The sequence below is a fragment of the Mastigoproctus giganteus genome, chromosome 12, assembly GCF_048544385.1.
Source record: "Mastigoproctus giganteus isolate SK-2022 chromosome 12, ASM4854438v1, whole genome shotgun sequence".
NCBI lineage: Eukaryota > Metazoa > Arthropoda > Arachnida > Uropygi > Thelyphonidae > Mastigoproctus > Mastigoproctus giganteus.
In genome coordinates this window covers 87,935,926-87,958,858 of record NC_143586.1, presented here as the reverse complement: position 1 = coordinate 87,958,858, position 22,933 = coordinate 87,935,926, and the positions used below count along the sequence as shown (strand labels likewise).

Below are 22,933 nucleotides of genomic sequence, written 5' to 3'. Positions count from 1 at the left end.
GTTGGACAGTAAATGGATGTTGGCTGGTGGCGGCACGTGTTCGGACTGTTTTGAAAGAGAGAGTGGGAATTATAGAAGCCAATTCAGAAGAACAGTACCCATGGAAGTATCTGTAGAAGAGGCATGCAGCAGAAGCAGTGCGTCTATGAGAAAGCGAGTGGGGAGACTTTGTGCAATTTGCAGAACTTAAGCCTCTCTTGGTAAGAGGATCCCTTCATTCCCCTCACTCTGTTAGAGATGAATCATTAATTAACCTAACTGCCCTCTTCTCAATGGAATCAAGAAGCCTGAGAGAGGTTTTGGGGGCACCACCCCAGATGGAACAATATTCCATGTCAGGGCAGATTTGCGATTTATACAAACCTGTAAGGTTGGAAAGGGACAAAACAGCGAAGAAAGGGGAACTATAGGAAATTTTGGAATGGGTGAAAAAAATGAAAGAGGTAGTAGTAGTGGCATGTGATGCAAGAAAGCAAGTGTATGAGCTTACGCAGCATCAGCCAAAAAAAAATCCCACCATTCCCTCCAAATGCTTGTCCAGTTCCTCCTTAAATTTAACCTAACTTCCACAATGACAGATGGAAGTTTGTTCCAGCAATTAACCAACCGTTGGCTAAAGGCAAATTTCTGCACATCTATTCTTCATCTGTCTTTTCTTAATTTGAATTTATGCCCTCTTAGGTTCGTAATCTGAACAAGTAGAAGGATCCCATCAGAATTCAGTGTGCTTAACCCATTCAAGGCCTTATACACCTCAATCAGATCACCGCTTAGGGGCCTAGTCTCCAGCCACTGCAATTTGCAGAACTTAAGCCTCTCTTGGTAAGAGGATCCCTTCATTCCCCTCACCAATCTTGTTGCCCTTCTCTGTACATGCTCAAGCAAATCTACATCCTTCCTAAAATGAGGTCTCCAGACCTGTATGCAATACTCAAGGCGTGGCCTGACCATTGCCTTATACAGAGGGACAATCACCTCCTTTTCCCTGCTAGTAAAATTCCTCTATAATATTGACAAAACCCCATGACCTGCCCTGGCAGCCTGACTGCATTGCTCAGAAAACTTCATATCTGATTGCACAATTACTCCTAGGTCTTTTTCATTTCATTTTCTACCACCTTAAGTGTAGTACCACACAGTTGGTACGTTTCTCTGGGGTTACTTCTACCCATATGCAGTACTTTGCATTTGTCAAGGTTAAACTTCAGTTGCCACTTCTGCCCAAATTTTCTAGATCCTGTTGCAGTAACAAGATCTAGAAAATTCTAGATCCTGTTGCCATTACTGTCATTAACAACCCTGTCAACCTTTGTATCATCTGCAAACTTCGACACTAAGCCTGATATACCTTCATCAATATCATTGATAAATATACAAAACAACAGTGGAACCAATACCAAACCCCGTGGGACTCCACTAATAACATTTGTCCATGAAGAGCAGCACCCATTTATTACCAACCTCTATCTTCTCCCACTCAACCATCATTCTATCCATTGTAGCAACTTACCCTTAATACCACTCTGCTCCAATTTGTACAATAGTCTTCCATGCGCAACAGTGTCAAAAGCTTTCCTGAAATCCAAATATATGATATCAAAATTATTTTTTGCATCCAGTTCCTTTGTAACCACATCATAATATCCTATCAAATTTGTCAGACAAGACTTTCCCTTAACAAACCCATGCTGTGTCTGAATTATTGCTGCAGTCTTGTCTAGATGATCCTGCAATGCATCTTTAACCAGTGACGCCATTATTTTACCCGAAACAGAAGTTGAACTAACTTGTCTGTAATTACTCGTGTCACCCTTCAATCCCCCTTTGTGAATTGGGGATACATTTGTACATCTCCAGTCCGTGGGGACATCCCCTGAGTCCAAGGATGCTCTCATAATTATGGCTAAGGGTTTGCTTAGTTGCTTTGCCGCCTCCTTTAATATAACTGGATAGATCCCATCCACCCCAGGTGCCTTTCTTATGTTTAACTTCAAAAATGTCTCCTCCACTTTTCTCTCAGTTATTACAAAATCATTAAGCACTCTGCTACAATTTGATAACCTTCTGCCATTTTCAAACCTTAATAACTCCTCATGTGTGAATGTAGATGCAAAATACTCATTCAGTTTGTTCGCTATCTGAGCAGGAGCATCAACAGTCGAACCATCGATATCAAGTGGACCAATCAGATTCATCCACTTCCTTTTAGAGTTTTTATAAAGAAATCCTTGCTGTTTTACTTAGCACCCTTTGCCAAAGATTTCTCATAATCTGCCTTCGCCTGCCTAACCTCCTTTGTGAACTGATTACAGACTAGCTTATATCTGCCATAGGCTTCTGAGTCGCTTGATAATTTATATGCATCCCATGCATATTTCTTCTCTGTCACGAGTCTCATTAGTTCATTTGATAACCATTTAGGCCTAAACCTTGAACATTATTTCTTAATAGGTATGAAACTTTTAGTAGCTTCCACGATTAATTCCTTGAATGCTTCCCACTTAGAATTTACTGTTGGTAACGTCGTCAGTTGATCCAACTGTACAGAATTTAAAAACTATCTGAGACAACTGTACTCACCTTTACGGAAGCAAAAACCCTTTCCTTTAACCCTGATGGTAATTATATATCTTTAAGTAAATCCCACATCAGTACACTGTGATCACTGCCACCTAGTGGTTCCTTTATCTGCAAATTCTTAATACACGAATGATCACTGCTGATAACCAGATCAAGAGTATTACCCTCTCTGGTTGCCTCTCGAACATGCTGCTGCAGAAAACAATCATCCAATAAATCCACAAAATCTTACTAGTGTGTGAGTGACCAACCCTCAAGTTCCAGTCAATATCTGGGAATTTAAATCCCCCATTATAAGATATTCTGATTTACTAGCTCACTCTATTTCTCTGTACAATTGTTCATTGTACTCATTCGAATCATTAGGCCTATAGCACACTCCTACTCTTATTTTTGCTTTCACAGTGCTTTTGTCACACCAGACTGACTCAACAGTGCACTGTTCATCTATATCAACTGGATGCACTTCTTTTGATTTTGTTTTTCTTAATTAACAGCATGACACCTCCTCCCTTCCTATCCTGTCTATCCTTTCTGTACACATTGTACTCCCCAAATTCCAATTCTGCATTCCTAATATCAGTGTGACACCACGTCTCTGATATCCCAACAATACCTGCCTTTGATGTCTTGACCAACACTTCAAATTCATCAAATTTATTTACTATACTTCTAGCATTGGTATACAGTCAGTCCTCGTATAGCATGATAGTTGTGTTCCTAGATACCCTCATGCAATGCAAAATCGTGCAATATAAACAACAGGCCGTATGGGAAAAATAGGGTTAGGTGCCGACCACCCAAGATTGAACACACATTTGTAATGAAAACATTACCAAACACAATAAATAATCGTAATAAAATACTTAGGTATTTTATTACGACTATTACATAATAAAATGTTGCTAATGCTTTTGCTTCTATCGTAAGCAAACTTGTTTTTTGTTTGATTTTCTATCCAAACAGATGACAGCTGTTCCATCTCTTTCAATTCTTTGTGTCTTAATCTAATGGATTTTAATTACACTTTGAGTTGTTCCTGCTATGAAAGTTGTTTTTATTTTCTCTGCTTTCTTTGTAATTCTCGGCATTGCCTCATTTAGGTCTCTAGCACGTGCAATGTCACATGGTCTTTTATTTCGCTCAAAGCTTTCCACAATTTCATATTTTTTCTCTATCGACAGAGGCAGACTGGCCATAAGCCTTACCGGGGAAACCCCGGTGGGTCGGAGGCCGGTGTGATTTTGGCCATAAACCATAGTATGAGGCCACTATAAATTTTCCCGGATAAGAATTTTTGACCCAGTCCGTCTCTGTTTATCGATATTGCTTTTCTTTTTCTCTCTGAATCTGCAGTGTCTTCACCAGGACGCTTCCTTTTCACACCCTTTAAGTATTTTACTCATTTTTAGGGAATAAAGCACAATTACAAAATGAGGAGGCAAACTTGATACATATAAACAAAGCTGCGCGCGTGTAGCAACTGAATAAACAATACCGTAAAGGCAGAGATACACTGTTAACACCTCATATTTTACTAAAGCACATTTCTAGAGTTTACTACCATAAAACAATAAAAACAATTTCCAGTTGCGTTTCTGCTAGTGGAATCTGTTATAAACTGGTAGTAAACTCGATCTAATTGCATTTGCAATTATACCGATAGCTGGAATTGTGTTGGTTTTTACATTATTATGGTGAAATGTTTCCCCTTCACTGATACAAATAAACATAAATACATTTTCAGAATCTTCTCTTCATTCCTATCGTGTTGCGTTCGGTTGGGGTGATTCCGCATTCGACTGCCATTTCTTGTAAACACAAAGGTGAATCGTGCATAAGCGAATTCGGTTCGTGTTATATACGATATCATTCCCCTATTTATAAATCGCGTATGATCGAATTCGTTTAGTGTAAACCCGTGTTATACGAGGACTGACTGTATATGCAAACATACATGCACCTATTCCTAGTTACCTTGACACATCCCATATACCCATCTGTTTCACAATGACTGCCATCAGTCCCTGAAACCCCCAGCACCCATCGCTTCAGGTCGCTTCTTATTCTAATAGGTGATTTTATTTATAAAATCACCTATTAGAATAAGAAGTAAATCTATTCTGTAAGCAGTAATGTTTTGAATTTCTTTTATAGTAGTAATGTGTGCAGTACTTATTCCATAGGAGAAAAAAAGTGATTTTAAAAATAATCTGTTGAAATTCTGTACCATTTGCATTGAATGATAACATTTTAGTAGCACTTCTGCTGTTGCAGTCTCCATAAGCACCTTTCATTTTTCTCCTTCATTCCATCCCCCCCCCACCACCAAACCTTTTTTGTGTGTAAGATCTGTTTAAGTGTCTTTTAGTTTAGATGTGTAGTACTACCAGTGTCAAAAAAAGAAAAACAGTATCTTCTAGAAATGGTGAATGACAGATACAGTTTTTCATATGTCTTTAGGAATCAAGTGAAAGTATATTAATTTACTATAGGCTGTGTTATGTTGAATTATACTTAAGTTTATTTAACTAGTTAAAGAAATTTAGTGAATATATATATATATTTTTTTTTTTTTTTTTCTCTACTTATTTAGGATGAAGATGAGGTGGACTCTAAGACTATGGTGGAGTTCATGGCAAACTCAGGGACTCTAGTGCCAAGCAGTAATGAAGAAGATGAAAGTAATACAATGATATCCCATAGTGATGGTGGTACTCTTGTTGCAAATAGTGATGTTGAATCAGATTTAGGTACTCTTGTTATTAATAGTGATGGAGAAGATGAAGACTCAACAATGAAGAGTAAGGAGAATGTTTCTTTGGTCTTTTTGCTTAACACCTATAAAATCAGAAAGTCATTTGTTTTTTATGTAAATTATAATTAACCACATGACAATTTCTATGATTTTCTGAGTTTGGCCAGTGGTGTTTTCTTAAACAAATATAGTTAAGTTGTAATTAATGGAATACTGAGAGGGCAAAATCTGTTGTATGATTTTTGTAAATTTGATTCACCCTTGTGTGATGTTACATACAAAACATAATGGTGTCAGGTAAAAATTTAAATGTTACTGCCAATATACTAAAATTTTCAATGCTGCATATCAGCGGGCAGAATTGTAAGTAGTCCATGAAAATTGAGGGTGACATTAATCTACGCACGAAGCTGTGGTGTATTATTGAGTTTGTGAATGTAGAGAACATTGTGTCCGTTGAGACTCACTGTTGTTTGATGAATATTTGTGAGATCATGATAGTCGAAGTGAGCACATTAACTGGTTGGTTAGGTTTTTCAAATGATTGTAGCAGTTTGAAGGATGTGCTAAAGTCAGGACATCTTCATGCTGCAACAAAAGTGGAAAATGAGAAGAGAGTGAATAAACTGATTCACAAACACTAATGCATTATGAACTCTGAGAAATATGTGCAAGAGTGGGAATAGGCTTTAACGCAATTGAAAACAATTCTTAAAAATTTGCGAATACAGGAAATTGTATGCCAGAGGATGCCAGTCTTCTGGAGCAGTATGAGACCATGGGTGGAAATTTTCGACTTCTGTTCATACTACTGTGAACCGGAGTCAATATGCAGTCTATGGAAAGACAACACAATGATTTACTAATAAAGAAGAAATTCAAGGCTAAGCCCACTGCTAGAAAAATCTTGTGTTCCATTTTTTTTGACAAAAGAAAAGGATTATCCTTATGGATTTCTTGGAACAGGGACACATGTTCATTTCTGTTTGCTAAGTGAAGGCGCTGAAGACATGAAGTGCTGTGTGTCCCTGTTCCAGCTGTCAGTGAAGCATCTCCACTCTGATGGATCATACATAATGCCCATTGCACTGATTGAATCATTTACATCTGTACAGAACGCAAGAGATCCCTCTTTCGAATAGGATGGTATGAAATCTTTTTCTCTGTATCTAGACTGGTGTGCAAAACTTAAGGACCAGTCAGGTTTTCACCTGTAGCTTCTCATAGGAGTGGCCTAGATATGGGAAAAGCAGACCAAAGGAACCTCTTGAGGTACAGAAATGATGAAGGAAACAACACCAACACAACAATGGAAACAAAACGGTACAGAGAGACTTTATTCAAAAATGGCAACATAGCATTGGCTGCCATGATACAGATTTTTTTTTTTTTTTTTATGAGAACCCCAAACACGAGAGGTATTAGAACCTATAGTACTTAGTACCGTGCTTGGGTTGGAGGTTCAGAAGACGAAAGAAGATATTTGTTGATATTGGACTTGAACTTCTGTAGATCGTAATTTTCAGGGAATACATATGAAGGAAGGTTGTTCCAGAAAACAGCAGTTGAATGAATAAATGAGGAAGATGAAAAGTTGGTTCTGTGGGTTTGTGGTTGGACATTAAATGGATGTTGGCTGGTGGCGGCACGTGTTCGGACTGTTTTGAAAGAGAGAGTGGGAATTATAGAAGCCAATTCAGAAGAACAGTGCCCATGGAAGTATCTGTAGAAGAGGCATGCAGCAGAAACAGTGCGTCTATGAGAAAGCGAGTGGAGAGACTCTGTTAGAGATGAATCATTAATTAACCTAACTGCCCTCTTCTGAATGGAATCAAGAAGCCTGAGAGAGGTTTTGGGGGCACCACCCCAGATGTGGGAACAATATTCCATGGCAGGGCGGAATTGCGATTTATACAGAGTGAGCAGCTGTTTGGAAGAAAAGTAACGCCGAGAGCGAAAGAGAAAACCAAGTTTTTTAGATGCAGAGGAAGCAATATTTGTAATGTGCTTGTGCCAAGAGAGATTAGAAGTCAGGGTAATCCCCAAAAGAGATATATCATTTTGCCTAGAAATCGGAGTGTCACTAAAGATAAGCATAGGAGCAGAAGAATCCTTTTTGCGAGATATAAGACAAGATTGAGTTTTAGAAGGGTTGAAATCAACTAAGTTGTCTTTGCCCCACTGGAGAATTACTTGAAGATCGGCATTTAAGGAATTGGCAGCAGATTTTCGAGAACTTGAAGCTGATTGAGCTGGACAAGGTTTCTCAAAATGGAAAGTTGAATGCAATGTGCTATCATCGGCAAAACTATGGATAGGATTTCCAGTCAATGGAAGAAGGTCATTGATATACAAGAGGAAAAGAGTGGGGGAAAGAACTGAACCTTGGGGGACACCGGCATTAGTGGAGAAGTTAGAAGACAGAGAGCCATCTACCATCACCCTCAGTGAGCAATCAGAGAGAAAACTGGATAACCAATTACTAAAAACAGTTGGCAAACCATAAGATGGAAGCTTGTTTAGAAGACGTTTATGCCAAACATGATCAAAAGCCTTTGAGATGTCAAGAGCAACTACTTGTGTTTCACCAAACCTTTCCATTGAATTAGTCCATAAATAGGTAACATAAGCCAGAACATCACCAGTGGATCGACACTGACGGAATCCATACTGGCGATCGTTGATCAGACGGAAGGTTTCTAGGTAGTTTAAGAGTTGGCGGTTAATTGATTTCTCCATTACTTTAGAAAGAGTAGAAGTAATTGCAATGGGACGATAATTGGATGGGAGGGATTTGTCATCCTTTTTTAGGAACTGGCTAGATATGAGCAAATTTCCAAACAGAAGGAAAAACACCTTTGGAATAAGAAAGTGAAAAAAGGCGGCAAAGATTAGGAGTAAGTTCAGGAGCACAGGCTTTGAGAACAAGTGGAGAAATACCATCGGGACCTGGAGCTTTCTTAGCATCAAGATTCGTCAAAATCCTTCTGATATCCTTTTGACGGAAGACCACAGGAGGCATTGAATGGAGCGTGTTAGGAATGGTGGGAGGTGTTTTACCAAGATCATTAATACATGAGCTCGAAGAAAAATGGGATGCTAGCAGGTCAGCTTTATCCTTGGCTGAAGTGACAACAGAACCATCTGGTTTGGACAGAGGTGGGAGCAGAGATGGGCAAAAGTTGCGGCCAATAGCTTTGGCAACAGACCAGAATGCTCGGCTACCATTAGGGCAAGAAGCAAGTTTCCTACTCTTAGCCTGTTCAAACTCTAGTTTGGACTGATTAATAACTGCTTTACAATTGTTGCGAGCTTTGGTGTAGGCAGAAAATGAAACTGAAGAATTAGAAACAAGCCAATTACGATATGCAACATTCTTCTCTTGGACAGCCTTAGCACATTTATTGGAAAACCAAGGTTTAGATAAAGGACGAGATTTTAAAGTGGAGTGTGGGATAAAGAATTCCATTCCTGCAAGAATAATTTCACTGACACGATCTGAGCAAACGTTGATATCAGAAGTTTTGAAACAGTAATCAGACCAAGGAAAAGGAGAAAAGAAGTCTCGCAGGTCATCCCATTTTGCATTCTTGTAATGCCAAACAATACGAGGTTGAGAATAGCCATGAGATAAAAGTTCCATTGGAGAAGAGACAATCACCAAGTTGTGATCTGAAGTGCCTAAAGGACCTCTCACTTCAACCTTGTACTTAGAAGGGTTGTTTGTGAGAAAAGGATCAAGTGTATTGGCTGTATGATTAGGATATTAGGAGATGCATTACTGCCAGAGATGAAACAAAGGGAAGAGATGGTCCTCAGTAGGAGATATGGCCACCCCTGATGTCGATGCAGGCCTGTTCATACTTAGAACAATGTTGTTGATAAGTTCTTGCGGTAACATCATCCATTCCTCTGTCAGCACCATCTTCAGCTGGTGAACATTTTCTGGTGGGTGTGGACATGCCACTAGGTGTCTCCCCAGAGTGTCCCATATGTGTTCACTGGGATTTAGATTGGAGAATGGGCAGGCCAATCCATACGAACAGTGTCTTCACTTTCCAAAAGCATATGAACAGCTGCATTGCGATGGGGTTGGCGTTATCATCCATAAACAAGAACTTGGGGCCAATGGCACCTTGGAATAAATGCACATGGGGAAGGATTACCTCAGTACAGTAGCGTGCACCAGTTACAGTACCACCTTCCAGTATCTGCAGTTGTGTACGATAATCCACGATAATGCCTCCCCAGATGAGAACACCTCGACTGCCATATCAATTCCTTTCAGTGATGTTTGCAGGGTGATACCGTATGCCAAACTCTCACCAGATTAGCTGACATCCAGAATCGCTGCCGAGACTGAATCTACTCTCATCAGTAAAGAGTACCTTACCTCATTGCGCTGCTGTCCAGTCCTTGTGTTCGATGCACCACAGTAAATGGTGTCTTCGATGGGCAGGTGTTAAAGGGACATAGCATACTGGCCATTGGGCAAACAGTCCACATTTGTGGAGTCTCCTGGCCACAGTAAACCGCAATGGATCCCGCTGTCTGGTGTCGGTCCCTCTTGGCCTGTAGGAGTATATAGTGGTTATCATTGAGCATTGTTTTTCATGGACACCCACCACTGGTCCTTCAAACAGCTGTACTTGTCGTTCTGAAGGCCAACCACGCACGTGAGATGGTGCTATGGGCGATACTGAGCTCTGCAGTCACGCTCCTAGCACTTCGACTTTCCTTGAGCTTCCCAATTATTCGACCCTGGATAAAGTCACCCAGATGTTGTCTACTGGATATTTCGTTGTCTGTAGCACTGTATGAAACCAATTGAACGTCTGTAACAATCGTGTTCACCATTCGAAACTTTGCACATAACTGATGAACTGCTGCTTTTATCTATTTATGTGAGCCCTCTCGTCACAATTCAAATTTTTGCATGTGCACCAACTTTCTACTGAATGGCCACAGTTGTGCAAATCACCACATGCTGTTTCGTTTGATTTTGTGGTTATAACCTTTAGAAATAGTGTTGGTCCTTAAGTTTTGCACACCAATGTATAATAAGCAAATGAAGTGCAAAATAGGTCTCCTAACAGATTCTTTTCACTCAATATGGAGCCTAAAAGCTATGCCAAATTATTTGATAGGTGAAGGTCCCATGCCAGATAATTCATTTGATGTGGATTCAGTTGCACCGCTACACTAGTTTATACACACTTCTCTACATTCTATATTTCTGTCTTGGGGATACTGTGCACTCTCCAGTGGTGGTGACAGACTTGGACTTATGTCAGCTCATGGATAATGTCATTTTAGAAATGACATTATTCATGAGCTGACCTAAAGTTACTAATATCATTTTTAATTGAATAACATTACCAAAAGAGACAAATCCATTTAAAAAGTTAAAGGCATTGCTATGATACATGTTTTCAAGTCTTATTGCATCAAATAGCAGGTGGCACCAACTAGCTATTTTATGTTAGATGGTGAATTATGTATCACATTCAATGAGTAGCCAAGTACCATGAGGAAAGAAAACTCCCACTTTTGAAATTTGTACATAATGCAGTCAAACGTGTTGTATTTTCTTACCACCTCTTCAGTGGCAGCTGTCTTTGCAATATCACCATCACAAAAGGTTACTTGGGTCACAAGAACTTGTTGATATTTCCAGACTGTGAATAAACATAATTAAACCAATGTAAGTTTGAGTGTTATTATCTTCAAATAACACGGTTTACCTATGTACTATGCCACTCAAGGAATATATTTAAAAAAAAAAAAAAAAAAACTATCAACATGCAGTGACTGCACCATGCCAATCAAATAATGTGTTCTTTTCAACATTTTTATCTATTTGTTTGATTTTTAACATTCAGTTGATGATAATTCCATAACCATCGAGAATCAGACCCCCCCCCTCACAAGAAACCCCAATCAAGAAAAGCATTAGAGCCTGAGCCTGAATTACTTATACCACATATGAGTTGAAGGCTGACAAGACAAGATACTTGTTAACACTAGACTTGAATTTCTGTAGGTTCTAGGGTTTTTTTTTTTTTTTTTTGTTTGAAATATGTGGGAAAAAAGGTTTTTCCAGAAAACAGAAGTACGAGGGCTGTTCAATAAAGATTTTATATATATATATATATATATATATATTTTTTTATTTTTTTTTATTTTTTTTTTTTCACAACATGCCTTTATTAATCATCCATCTTTTGATGGTCCTTTATAAAGTAGTCCCATTTGATGAAATGCACTTACTTCAACATTTCTGCCATTCTTCAAAAACGTGGTGGAACCTATTTTTTGACATGCATTTGAGAATTGCCTCCAGTGTCTTTAAAACTTCTTCTGGTGACTGGAAACGTTTTCCTTGCAGCTCCTTCTTTAACTTTGGAAATTAAAAAAAAAATCGCAGGGTGCAAGGTCAGGGCTGTAGGGTGGATGAGGAATGCATTTGACATTAATGTTGGCTAAGTACTCGGTGACAGTATGAGCAGTGTTAAGTCTTGCATTTTTGTGATGCAGCATCCACTTACCTACATGCAATTGTGGTTGTTTATGACAAAGGTGATTCCCCAAAATGTTCAGTACAGTTCTATAGTAAGGTGCCATAACAGTCATATGATGTGGCACAACATTCTGGTAAACCATTCCTTGAATGTCAAAAAAAAAAAAAAAAATGACCATAACCTTTCCTGCAGAAGCCAAGCCACAACTTGCTTTATTCGGTGTTGGAAATGACATAGACTTCCAAACAGAGCTGTATTGCTTACTCTCTGGGTCAAAATGATGAATTCGTACCTCATCAGCAGTTATCACCTCGTGTAGAACCTTATTGTCATCAGTAACCATCCGTTGAAGCTCCTGACAAACCTCCATGTGAATTTGCCGTTGCTCAGGTGTGAGTGGTCTTGAAACCCAGTGTGTGCAAACATGTGTGCATGCTGGGTTGGAGAATACCACGTATGCTTCCTACTGACATTCTCAACATCTCTGCTGGTTGCTTTACTATTATACAATGGTCTTCTCTCACAATTGCAGAAGCAGTGCTTATGGTTTCTATGGTGACAGTAATGGGTGGAGCTCCAGGACTGCCAATTTTTGTGATTGAATCACATCCATCTTTAAACGTTCTAAACCACCTGCAAGCTGTGCTATATGGAAGTGTAGATTCACCATAAGCTTCTTTTAATATTTCATACATTTCAGCTGATGTTTTTTTTTTTTTTTGAGATGGGATTTTATCCAATGATTTTATTTTTTCTCTGTGTCAATATTTTGGCAGCAGTTAAAAGTTTTTATTACTATGACATTTACATGTATTCAATAACTGCATACTAATACTATTGATACTTATTCATATAATAAGTTTCTTTTTTGCTATATCTACCAAGTAAAGGTGACTCGTTCTGCTATTTTTGTGAATATTATATAGGTCTGAAACAGGTGAAGTATAACATTGTTGGTGGAACCAAGGTTTGCAGTGCATATGAATTCTTTTGGAATGCTTATGGGTGATCAAAACAAGTTGTAGGCACTTCGTGTCTGTTTTGGTAGATACAGGCCAACATTGGAGGAATGGTTTCATAAGTATATATGCCTTTTGCTACACTGTGAATGTGGAGAACCCAGTCCATTATGATGATTGTCACTTTTGTATGGCACATATGTCAAATTTAAAAATCTTGTATTGAAAAGTTGTAGTGTATGTCATATATTGCTTTGGTTACACACAGTAAAGACCCTCCAATGCCTTGGTGCACTATAAGCCCTTGCAACTTGAAGTGCCATTAGTAAACTAAAAGGTTTTTTTTTTTTTTTTTTTTGTGTTTAATAGTGCATCAGCTGCAGCAACAACAACAACCCTCCAATTCCCAATCCAACTACCAGAGAAGAGTCTCCAGAATTTAATGACGACTTTGGTGAATAGGATAATTGGAATTATACATCAGAAGTAAAATGCCACATTTTCCTAATCAACAAAAATTGATTGACTAGATGAGAGATTTGGGTCAACCAAACCAATGCATCCTAGCGTCTTTTTTAAAATAGTGGAAACCTTGCAGCTGGGATTTTACTGGATTCCAGTTGCAAGATTTCCACACACAAACGAGACATGTCACTTAAGTGCATTTTTGTATTGTTACAGAATTCTTGTGCTATTGTTTTGCTTTGATTTCTCATTATGAACAAATTGTTATTAGTTACAATTTAGAAGAGCATCTTTTGATGACAATTCAAATAAAAGTTTGAAAGCTGTGTTGCTTTACGAGGAGAATATACACTCCTTCATTCCTCTTGCACACTGTTCATATGTAAAGAAGACCACAGACATGTTAAAAGTTTGTTACAGAAAATCAAGTATGACCAATATAAATGTCTGTAGAGACTTTAAAATGCTTTCTGATGGTTATATCTGTTTGTTCTGGGTTTGCAAGATTATTTCACTAAGTTCCCTTGCTCTCTCTGCTTCTGGAACTGCAGGGCAATACATCATTACTACAAAAGAGTCTGCCAGAATTGAGTTGCAGCACACAGTGTGGTAGACATTCCCTTGATTCCAAGAAAAAGTCTTATTTCCACCACTCCATAACGTGCTGGGAATAATCATGCAATTTGTTAAAACATTGAGTGCCCAAGGTGACACCTGCACGCATTATAGTCTGTGTTTATAATGTTGTAGTAGTAGTGGTAATAGCAAATGATGCAAGAAAGCAAGCTTATATAGCATCAGCCAAAAAAAAAAAAAAAAAAAAAAATACATAGTTCACCCATCCTTACCCTCCAAGAATTTGTCTAGTACTTCCTTGAATTTATTCAACCCATCCATTTCCACAACAACAGATGGAAGCCTGTTCCAACAATCAATCATCCTTCCTCAGCTTGGATTTATGCCCCTCATTTGTGTGTAGTCTCAGCAAGGGGAAGAATGCCATTAACATTCAGCTTACTCAATCCATTCAAAGCTTTAAACACTTTAATCAAATCTCCTTACAGATATGTTGTGGTCTCCAGATGCTGCAATTTGCAGAACTGAAGCTCTTTCTAGGTAAGAGCAACCTTTCATTCCCTTCACCAATCTGGTTACCCTTCACTGTACCCATTCAGCAGATCTACATCCTTCCTAAAGTGAGGCCTCCAGACCTGTATACAGTACTCGAGATGCAGCCTAACCATGGTCTTATACAAAGGGATAATCACCTTCTTATCCCTGCTAGCAAAGTTTTTCTGTATATCATTGACAAAACTCTATGAGCTGTCCTGGCAGCTTGTCTGCACTGCTCAGAGAATTTCATGTCTGACTACACAGTTACCCCCAGATCTTTTTTCATTCTCCACTACCCCGACTGTTGTTCCACACATGTTATAAGTTAATTTAGGGTTATTGCTACTCATATGCAGTACCTTGCATTTGTCATTGTTAAACTTCAACTGCAGTTTCTCATCCCATGACCAAATTTCCTAGACCTTGTTGCAGTAGCTCACCTTGATGACTGTCGTTAACCACCTTGCCGACCTTTGTATCATCATCAAAATTAGAAATTAAGCCTGATATACTTTCATCAATATCATTGATAAATATTGAAAACAACAATGGACCCATCACCAAACCTGGGGAACTCCACTAATAACATTAGGCCATGAAGAGCAGTGCCCATTAATAACCACTCTCTGTCTTCTCACACTTAACCATCCCTTTATCCATAGCAGTGATTTGCCCTTAATGTCACATTGCTCCAGTTTGTACAACAGTCTCTTAAGTGCAACAGTATCAAAAAATCCAAATGAAATCCAAATATATGATGTCAAAATTATTTTATGCATCCAGTTTCTTGGACATTGCATCATAAGTTCTTTTTATTCTTGTACTTAGTGGATTTTAGGCTTATGAAGCCTGTGCCATTAAATCTCTTCAAAGAACTGTTCGATCCATTTTTTTATGGGATGCTGTTGTTGTTTGGTTTTTAGGAGCATTAGCAGCTAAGGCCATATTGCTCCGGGGATATGCGGTGGTCATTTCCTGACCTTTCCGCATCCTCTATATTTTGTGGTCACGGGCTCGAACCCCGGTCTAATCAAGAAGCGTGTGCTACGCACTCCTGCTCCTGCCCACCTGGCTACGGAGGCACCTTTATGGGATGCCTCCCAGTAGGTTTGTAGTTCATTGCCAATTTTGGTAGTCTCTTGCTACTCATTCTCTCTACATGCTCTCCATTTTAACTGGTAATTTTGTATTTCTTCTGTTATGTGGGAAGTGTTTAATCTTTCTCTTATATCTGTGTTTCTTTGGTGATCTAGTCTTGTTAATCCCAGTAGTGGTCTGAGAAATTTCTTTTGGGCTTCTTCCAGATGTTGTTTATCCCTCTTCCCAAGCGTCCATATTTAAGTGCTGCCTTTGATGTTATGTATTTGTAATTTTGTTTGTATTGTCATTTGTTTGCCAAAATTTCTTTTTATTATTCCATTAATTCCATTGTAGGTTTGTAATTTGTATTCCGTGCCCTTTTTTAAATTCTGAAATCCTATTTCCTAAATATTTAAATTCAGTTACTTGTTCAATGATGTTTCCATCTATTTCTGTCTTTACTCGTCTGATATCATTACCACACATTGTGATTGATTTTGTTTTGAAAGCTGATATGTATAAATTATTATTCTTTGCTATTGTATTTAAATGGTGTGTAATTCATCCTCTGATTTGGCCAAAAGTACTTGATCATCAGCATATAAAATTGTGTTAATTTTTCTGTTTTGTTGGATAGCTGAATTCCACCTGTTAAGTTTTTTCCATTCCTGCAATATTTTGGTAATATAAACATTGAATAGTGTTGATGATAATCTACAACCTTGTCTTACTAGACAAACATTTGGAGTGACTGGATGGGTGAAATGGAAAGGGGTTTTTTTGGCTGATGCTGTATAAGCTTGCTTTCTTGCATCATATGCCTCAACTAATGCTAATATGTGACATTAGTTCCTGGGGGGATGTTATCATTTTCTGAAATTGTCCGTAGTCTTTCTCGATTCAAACTATCGTACGCCTTTCATAATCAATAAATAATAAGTATGTTGGTAAATTTTGTCTCTTCTCTTTTTGATTATTTGTTGCAGTGAATATTGCATCTGTGCATCCTCTTCCTTTTCTGAATCCACACTGTTCTTCGAAGTATTATTCTGTGTATTCATTCTTCTAGGTGTATTGCATCATAAGTAACCTATCAAATTGGTTAGATAGGACTGCCCCATAACAAATCCATGCTGTGATTGCAGTATAATTGCATGCTTGTCTAGATGGTTCTGCATTACTTCTTTAACCAGTGATTCCATTATTTCCCTGTTTGTAGAAGAATAAGAAAAATTTACTCAATATGATATGTAGAACACTACTTAATGACACTTTCCAGCAAATAAACAAAAATAAAATTAATGCAAATTAATTATAGTAATAAAATTATTAAAATAAAACTTTCCTTCCTGAAGCTGACGTGGCTTTTCAGCCATGTCTTGATCACAGGAATGGAAATTACCAAGCATGTGTGAGTCAGAATCTTAATAGAGACATTATTTATCTTCACGTATGTACATAAAAATCGCGATTACTTGTCTTTGTGCATGTGCATAAAAGATTACAAATCAGAGATTAGATATGGACAATGAACGTTAATAGAATTCTCATGTAATTTAATTCTGATGGTTTCTGCAATTAATAGTCTAGTGTAATTATGTTGGACACTAAGTATTTTGGCCTGGTTGAATAAAAATGTTTGGTTTTTATTAACGGCACGAAAGGCCAATTCTGAACGTTGCTAAACAAGAAGCACAGACTGAGGATGTGTGCTGTTTTAATCTCACATCCAGCATACACCGTGTCAAGCCCTGACAAGACAAGTCGCAATCACTGCAAGAAATGTTGTATACCAGGTCATTGATTTGTGTTGCAAAAGGCGTCAGATGTATTTGGCAAAAAGGTGCCAAATACATTTGATGCCTTTTCTACCCATATTACATATTATGGGAGATGTTTAGATGGCATTCTGGTTATTACTGATGGTTGTACTATTCAAGACATTTTAAATTCATTTAATAATATTCATCCTAGACTCACTTTTACATTGGAAAGGAAAAATACTGAATCAAAATCATTAGATTTTTTAAATTTCGTGCTTACTCGGGAAGCGAATAAAGTCCAATTTTAACATATACCATAAATCGACAAACACCAGTATGTTTCTGCATTATAACAGCTATCACCCATTCACCTACAAGAGGTCTGTTATTTTTAATCAATTTCTCGATGCCTATAAATATTCAATGACAGAATCTGCTTTAGACTCAGAAATACAGATATTAACCAGCAGATTCTTAAACACTGGTTACCCCCTTGCTGCAGTAAACCAATTTAGGGTACAAGCTAAGGATAGGATACAAAAAACTACAACTAACAATAGTAACATCAAAAAATATTTTATTTCTGTCTGATATGTTGAAAAGTGTCACAAACAGCTTAACAAATTCTTTAAAGATACCGAATTTAAAATTGTGGCAAGACTAATATACGGAAATTACACACTATACTGAACAATCGCTCAGTCTTTTCCCCTTTTGCAACACAGATCAATAACTTGGTATACAATATTCCTTGTAATGATTGCAACTCGTATTATCAGGGCTCAATGCAGCATGCACTCAATGTGAGATTAAAATAGTATGCATCCTCAGTCTGTGCTTCTCATTCAGCAGCATCACAATTGGCCTTTCATGCTGTTAATGAAACCCATACATTTTTCAATTTAATCAGGCCAAAATGCTTAGTGTCAAATGTAATTATACTAGACTATTAATTGCAGAAACCACTGAAATTTAATTACATAGGAGAATTCTATTAACATTTGTCATCCATATCTATTCTCCAATTCGTGGTCTTTTATGTGCATGCATGAAGACAGTCTCTCTCTCTATTTAAGATTCTGACTCACACATACTCAGTAATTTCCATTCCTGTGATCGAGACATGGTCGAAAAGCCCTGTCAGCTTCAGGAAGGAAAGTTTTTTTTTTTTTTTTTTTAACTTGTGTTGAACCTGTTTTAATTTGATTATTGTTTTTTAATTAATTTTATTACTATAATTAATTAATTTGCATTAATTTTATTTTCATTTATTTGCTGGAGTGTCATTAGGAAGTGTTCTACTTATCATATTGAGGTAAATTTCTCTTATTTTTCTACAAATATTGAAGTCAACGTAGAACATATTGAGTATCGTAGCTCTATCTTATACTAATTATTTTCCCTGGTACGGATGTTAAGCTAATAGGTCTGTAATTGCCTTTTTTTGTAAAATGCAAAAACTTTGGGAGGTGCATTATGGCCACAGAAGCCGATGCGCCAACAACTAACAAAAAAAAAAAAAGGAAAAAAATTCATCCGTTACTACAACAAATTCAAATAAAGTTAGTGCAGCTTCTTGCAAACAGGCAAAAAATAATTTTTTACTGGATACCAGGGCATTCTGGAATCGTAGGAAATGAACAATCGGACTTTGCTGCCAAGAACGCCAGTCACTTAACATCAGACATCCAGATACCCTACACAGATTTCAAACACATCATACATAGCACTGTTAGAAAAAAATGGCTATCCATTTGGCAGTAGCAAAAAAGCAATAAACTCTTCCAGATTAAAAATGATCATAAACAGTGGCTATCAAGCTTAAGAGGCAATAGAAAGGAAGAAGTACTTGCCAGAATGCAAATAGGACTAACTCATAGTTATTTGCTCACTCATGATGACCCTCCACTATGCATCAACTGTCAAACTCAACTAACAGTGAACCACTTTTTCATTGAATGCCCATTATACTTGAGAGAACGACAAACAGCTTTCTCTTCACATCTATATTCCTCCTCCTCTAATAGGCTTACCTTACAGCAGATCCCCTGAGACAGACAAGATATTAATGACGTTTTTACCTTCCTGAGAATGATAAACAAATATCATTTGATCTGAATCCTCTTTTTTAATATAACAATCATGTACCAAACAAGATTGTAATAGGTGCATTATGGCCTTAGTAGCCCTTACACCAATAAATCCAACAAACAACAACATCTAATTTAGAATTTGCTGTTGGTAACATCATCAGTTTGTCCCACTGCACAGAATTTAAAAACTGTGTGAGACCACTATAGTTACCCTTTTGAAAGCAAAAGCCTTTACCTTACCCTTGACAGTAGATATGTGTAATTAAATTTCACATTAGCACACTGTGATCACTGCCACCCAGTGGTTCTTTTGCAGATTCTTAATGCATTAAGAACCACTGCTGATAACCAGATCAAGAGTATTGCTGCTTCTTGTTGTCTCTCTAACACACTCCTCTAGAAAACAGTCATTCAAGAAATCGACAAAAGTCTTGCTGCACCAATTCCAGTCGACATCCGGAAAGTTAAATCTCCCATTATTTGAGACATTCTAATTAGTATTTATATCACACCAAACTGACTCAACATTGCCCTCATCACCCATGTTAACTGGATGCACTGCCTTAGATTTAATGTTTCTTAACTAAGAGAATAATCTCTCCACCTCTCCTCTCCTATTTCATCTGTCCTTCCTGTATATATTGTATGCGCCTCCGTAGCCAGGTGGGAAGGAGCAGCAGTGCATAGCACACGCTTCTTGATTAGACTGGGGTTCGAGCCCGTCACCACCAAATACGGAGGTTGCGGAAAGGTCAGGGAATGACCACCGCATATCCCTGAGCAATATGGCCTTAGTTGCTAATGCTCCAAATAACAAACAAACAAACCTGTATATATTGTACTCCCCCTATTCATATTCAGCATCACTTATGTCTGAGTGACATGTTTCCACTATTGCTACAATGTCTACATTTGATGACTTAATTAGTACTTCAAATACATCAAATTTATTTACAGTGGTCCTGGGATTGGTGCACATGCAAGTATACATGCACATGTTCTTATTCTTAGTTACCCTAACACAGCCTATGTATTTATTTGTTCCATGATGACCCACAGTATGGTCTGAAGGCCCAGACACCTTGCTTTCCAGGCTGTTGCATGTATCAGTAGTAGCAGTGCAAGAATCACTTTCATCTCTGCCTGTGGCTCTAGTTAAGCTATTAGTCTGTGTATCCCCCTACACTAGCAGTTTTCCGACCCACTTATCACTGCCTCAATAGCATGGGCAAATATTTTTGCAATCCTTCTGTTCAAGTTTTCCCCATCCCTGTGAAAACAGTCTCTCCTGTTGACAAGCACTGACCACACTGAGAAAAATGCTACCCCATGAGCCTTGCACATTCTCTCCAGTGCCAAATTGATTGACAAGGTTCTTAACATATACTCCATCCTATCGTGCCTGGGCTGAATTGCAGACACTTTCAAATTCAATCCTAATTCACAAATTTTTTCCCCCCAAACATTTGCCCTGTACTTGTTAAGTAAGTCCTCAGATCTGCTCCTAATATCATTAGTGCCAGTGTGTACAACAATGTCACCTTTTGTGCCCATGTGGTATATTTCGACTAAATAAACTATGAGCAGACACAATTTGGCCTCAGTAGCCCTTGTGTCATTAAGCCAAATACCAACAACATTTTGTGCCCTTAAAAGATGATATCTGCCTCTACAACATCATCACTTTTGTCACTGGCAGACATACTATGGTCCTATTTCATCTATCCTTCTTGTGCAACATGTTTCCCTGACAATAGAATCACCGACAATAACTACCTTCTGTGGTACCAGCACATTGTGCCTTGGAGATTGCCACTGTGTTGTCTGATGTTCAAGTGTGAGCTCTGACATTGAGTTGGGCAGAAAAGAGCTTAATGGGCCCCCATTTTAATTCCTTTAAGAGCATCTACCCTACTCTTCAAACTCTCATAAATGCCCTTCAGGACACTGAGTGGTGTCTAATTTCTTCACAATCTCTGCACCGCTCACGCACGCACACACACACACACATGCAATGACATCCCCCTTGGCTGGATCATGTCCTGTTCCAGAAAGGTCTGCAAGCATTTCAAAATTTGCACATTTTGTTGAGCTGTGATAAGTTGAAGAATTGCCTCTTTTTGTTCACCCCCGAGCCACAGCACTCCTACTACTTTGTGCTCATTGCTTTGTTGCTCTAGTCTGGGGCATGATTTACATTTAAATACAATTTAATTTATTAATTGACAATACTACACTAATCTAATAGATTCTTAAATGCAGTGATACATACGTGGGTGGTTCAATAAAGAATCGCCTTCACCTACTTCCACATGTCGCAGAGTCGTGATATTTTGTGTGTGGCATCATACATTTCTCTGCACTAAAGGTGTAAAATTTCAGCGCTGTCTTAATTTGTTTTTCTCTTATAGAGCCAAATGTGTGACAAAGTAGCATCATGCACAAAGTTGAAGCCAGAGCTGTAATCCGGTATCTGTTCTTGAAGGGGAAATCTAAAGAAATCAACGAGGAAATGACTGCTGTATATAAGGATGAAGCCCCATCCTATGGCATTGTGAAGCACTGGCATAGACGGTTTAGGTCGGACATCGGTAGAATCTGATCCCATTCCAGGTCGTCCCTATTCAGCCATTGATGACAGCACAATCAGAAAAGTGGAGTCGTTAATCATGGAAGATCGCTGGATATCTGTGCGTGAATTGTCCCAGGAAGTGAAGATTAGTGTGTGCTCTGTTGAAACAGTCTTTCATCACCAACTCCATTTATGGAAATTGAGTGCAAGATGGATTCCCTCATTATTGACTGGTTTCCAGAAGGCTGATCGACAACAGAATTTACAAGAGTTGTTAGCCCTGTGCCAAAAAAAATGGGGAAGACTTTTTCTCTCGTCTAATCACTCAGGATGAAAGTTGGATACACCATTTCGACCCTGAAAGTAAAAAGCAGTCCATGGAATGGCGACATCACGGTCTCCCCCCCCCCCCAAGAAGGCAAGGGTCCAAGCATCAGCAGGAAAGGTCTTGCTAACAGTGTTTTGGGATGAGAAAGGTGTAATAATGACTGGTTACCTGCCGAAAGGGAGAACAATTACAGGTGCCTATTATGCCAACTTACAAAATTATGGGAGAAAATCAAAACATGTAGGCGTGACATGCTGTCCAAAGGTGTGAGAATGCTTCAAGACAATGCCCCAGTTCACACTTCTGAAATTGCAACATAAGCGGCCACTTGTGGATATAAAATACTGCCCCATTCAGCCTACTCACCCAATCTTGCACCATCGGACTTCTTGTTTCCTTCTCTCAAATCATTTCTTTGGGGGATCCACTTCCCTGATGACGAGACACTCATTTCTGTAACAGAGTCATGGTTCAACGACCAACCTCACCACTTCTACAAAAGTGGTGTCTGTAGCCTCATCCATTGATGGGAAAAATGTGTAAATCTGCGCAGTGGCTATGTAGAGGAGGACTAAAACCTGTGCCTAGCACCTCTGCAGCTAAGTCAGGGCGATTCTTTATTGAACTACCCTCGTATTACTCTATCAAGTTTTATGTTATATCTTATTGTATCAAGTCCAAGTATGATCGCAGTGTTAAAT

General features: G+C 38.4%; 1 protein-coding gene across 1 annotated transcript in view; it reads left to right on the top strand.

Moving 5' to 3' along the window:
- The window catches only part of hpo (serine/threonine-protein kinase hippo), a 185,335-nt gene that overhangs the window by 142,496 nt on the left and 19,906 nt on the right, over window positions 1–22,933 (top strand). Inside the window, exon 9 of the mRNA XM_090386778.1 lies at window positions 5,177–5,384. Within this exon, the coding sequence (XP_090242904.1) occupies window positions 5,177–5,384 (208 nt within the window). The remainder of the gene's footprint in view (window positions 1–5,176; window positions 5,385–22,933) is intronic.